Genomic DNA, 2,661 nt, shown 5'->3' on the forward strand with positions numbered 1-2,661 from the left:
GACGGCACGGGACACACCGAACCGACTCGAGCCACCGACCTCGCCTGACTGTCCGACGACGTCCGACGGCCGATAATCGGGTTGGTGTGCGGAGGCCTTAGAGTTCACCGCAGTCAGTTCCTCAGTTTATCCGACCAACAGTCGAGCGTCAAACTAAATCAGACCTAAATGTACGTCGGTGATCTGAGTGAGCGGTTCAAACATTTCCAGGATATTTGCTCATTTTTAATCAGTTTCCAGGTTTTTCCAGGTTTTTCCAGGATGCGTGGGAACCTTGAGTTAGGCATTATTTCCAAAAACACATTTAAAAGTGAGGCTGGAGTAACGTTACCGTCATAATCAGATACATTTACAGACATTTTAGGGCCTGAAACTCACATTATTGTGTTTTAGACTTTAAGGACCCACAGAAACTCATGGTTCTCTTTCTGTTCTGCTGTTTTTACGAGGACATAAGGGACGGACGTTTTAGTGAAATGTCCACGTATGAGGATTTATTTTGGCTTTTTGACTTTAAGAGAACCTTTTTCTACAAGCTTTGGAGTGGAGACACCTGAACATCTAACCACAGACGGACTCTCACTGAGGATGATGTATCTGTTCCTCTTCACCGCCTCCAGCAGCACTTTGACCTCCGTGAAGGAGAACCTGGGTTTGGCCTTCAGCGCTCCTTTAACTCCTCCCACCCTGAACTCCTCCTCGTCTTCACGCCACGCCACCGACATGGCCGCGCCTCCGTCCTCTTCCCCTCCTCCTCCTCCTCCTCCTCTCCTTCTTCTCCTGACGGCCACAGTTCAACTCAGCTTGATACCGAGTCCAACTTCACCTCCCTCCAGGACTTGTCTGGTCCTGATCCTCCTGCCAGTCTGACTGCAAAGGGACCTGCAGAGGGGAGAGAGAGAGAGGGAGGGAGAGAGAGAGGGAGAGAGAATTAAGTAACTTTACGTTCTTCTGAAATGGAAAAAGAAACCAAACCTTGCTCTTTACTGCAGTATGATGTATAAAGACGGAGCGCTTTAGAATAAATATCATTATTATTCTATAATTGTAACATAACATTTATTTAACTGTAAAAAGAAAAGCCACCTGAAACTGCCATCAGAATTCCCTGAAAACTAATAAAGGAAAACTGACTTTAAATCAACTTAAAAACTTTTAGTTTAAGTTTACACCTAAATGAACACATGTAAATGTGTTTTTTACGTACTTATTGGGGCTGTTTTCATGAATACCAGTGTATTAGCATGTTAATATGTTCAATTTAAACATTTAGGAAATAAAACCAGGTGCTTTCTGCTCTGTAAAAAACTGTAAAACAGGTAAAACACATGAATTCAGACAGTATTACTGATGAACTGATGACTTTATTGATACCAGTACCTTTTATCTATTGTTTGTTCTCTGTGTGGAGATAAAGTCGGCCTACGCAGGTTTTCAGCTTCACTTAAACTGATTTATTACCTCTGAGTTAGTTCAGATAAAGTTCTCTTAGGCTCTTATGTCTTTTTATTTTTACTTTTTACTATACGTACATACATTCATTTATATTCTATATATTGTGTTAGATATTCTATATAAGTACTATTCCTTTAACGTTGTGTGAGTGGAACAACTGTAACGCACAAACGTCCTCCCGGGGATCAATAAAGTATTTCTGATTCTGACTTTACATCAAAGTAAAGTTAAAGTAGTTAGAGTTCAGCAGTGTAGACGCAGGAGTTTGGTGTCATTGTTTTGTTGTAATATCCAACCGATGGGTCGAGTGATGTGGAACCGGTTCTCGGCCCCCATCCCCGGGTAGAAACGGGCTATAGATACGGGGCGTAGGTTATGTAGAGTGGAGCTTTTTCTGCCGAGTCACAGTCGTCCTTTCTTTCTCCTCTAAAAGCGGAGAGTCGGTCCAACAACCACAGCTGCTCCTCTGAGCCTGTGGGGGGTTTTACACTGAGACAACTTTAAAGAATAGATGTTATAAATAAACCTTCTGTGCTGGACTGGAGCTGTTTTCTCGGGCGTTAACCGAGAACATGTTGTTTATTTTTACCTCAGCTCGTGTCCCTACGCTGCCCCCTTCTGGTTGGATCCTAAAATAACTAATTAATGTTTATCTGTGCTGTGATTATGAGTCCATATTTAACACAATCTGTCTCATTTATCAGCTTTTTAAAGTAAATACTATGCTCAACAATGTAAAGTTAAATTAGTATTTCCCTCCTCTCTTTCTCTCTTTGATTTGGTTTATCTGTAGCTATTCTAATAAAGTGTTTATACTCTTTCTGGTTTAACCGTGACCACTTACAGTAATTATGTCTCAAAAGAAAGAAAAATAGTGTGAAAAACAACCAAAGAGATTTTATTTATAGTAAATATAGTAATCCCATTACTCTGCGGAGGGTTACATTATTATGATATATCCCTCCTGCCCAACCTCTTAAAATAACAGCAATAATATAATGTAATTAAATAATAATAATAATAATGATGTAAAATGTTACTAAATAAATTGTTAAAACTGTATAAATCAATAAATTAAAATAAGTGTTTCCTATAATAAACAGTTAAATAAGACACGTGCAGTGCGTGTTTTTGAACATTAACGGTTATAAATTTAAAATCAGTTTGAATTAACGTTGCGTTTGCGCGGACCACGTGGTTCCCTCT

At 39.8% G+C, this 2,661-nt stretch overlaps 1 protein-coding gene across 1 annotated transcript in view; it reads right to left on the reverse strand.

The window, feature by feature from the left end:
• Positions 1-2,627, reverse strand: part of zgc:113149 (uncharacterized protein LOC541363 homolog) — an 8,399-nt gene extending 5,772 nt beyond the window's left edge. Inside the window, exons 1-2 of the mRNA XM_035680011.1 lie at positions 1,381-2,627; positions 584-882 (exon numbers count right to left, since the gene is read on the reverse strand). Of these exons, the coding sequence (XP_035535904.1) occupies positions 584-725 (142 nt within the window). The 5' untranslated portion in view covers positions 726-882; positions 1,381-2,627. The remainder of the gene's footprint in view (positions 1-583; positions 883-1,380) is intronic.
• Positions 2,628-2,661: the final 34 nt, after the last annotated feature.

This window comes from Morone saxatilis, unplaced genomic scaffold (assembly GCF_004916995.1).
Source record: "Morone saxatilis isolate NCDOM2014 unplaced genomic scaffold, NCSU_SB_2.0 Contig8, whole genome shotgun sequence".
Lineage (NCBI taxonomy): Eukaryota > Metazoa > Chordata > Actinopteri > Moronidae > Morone > Morone saxatilis.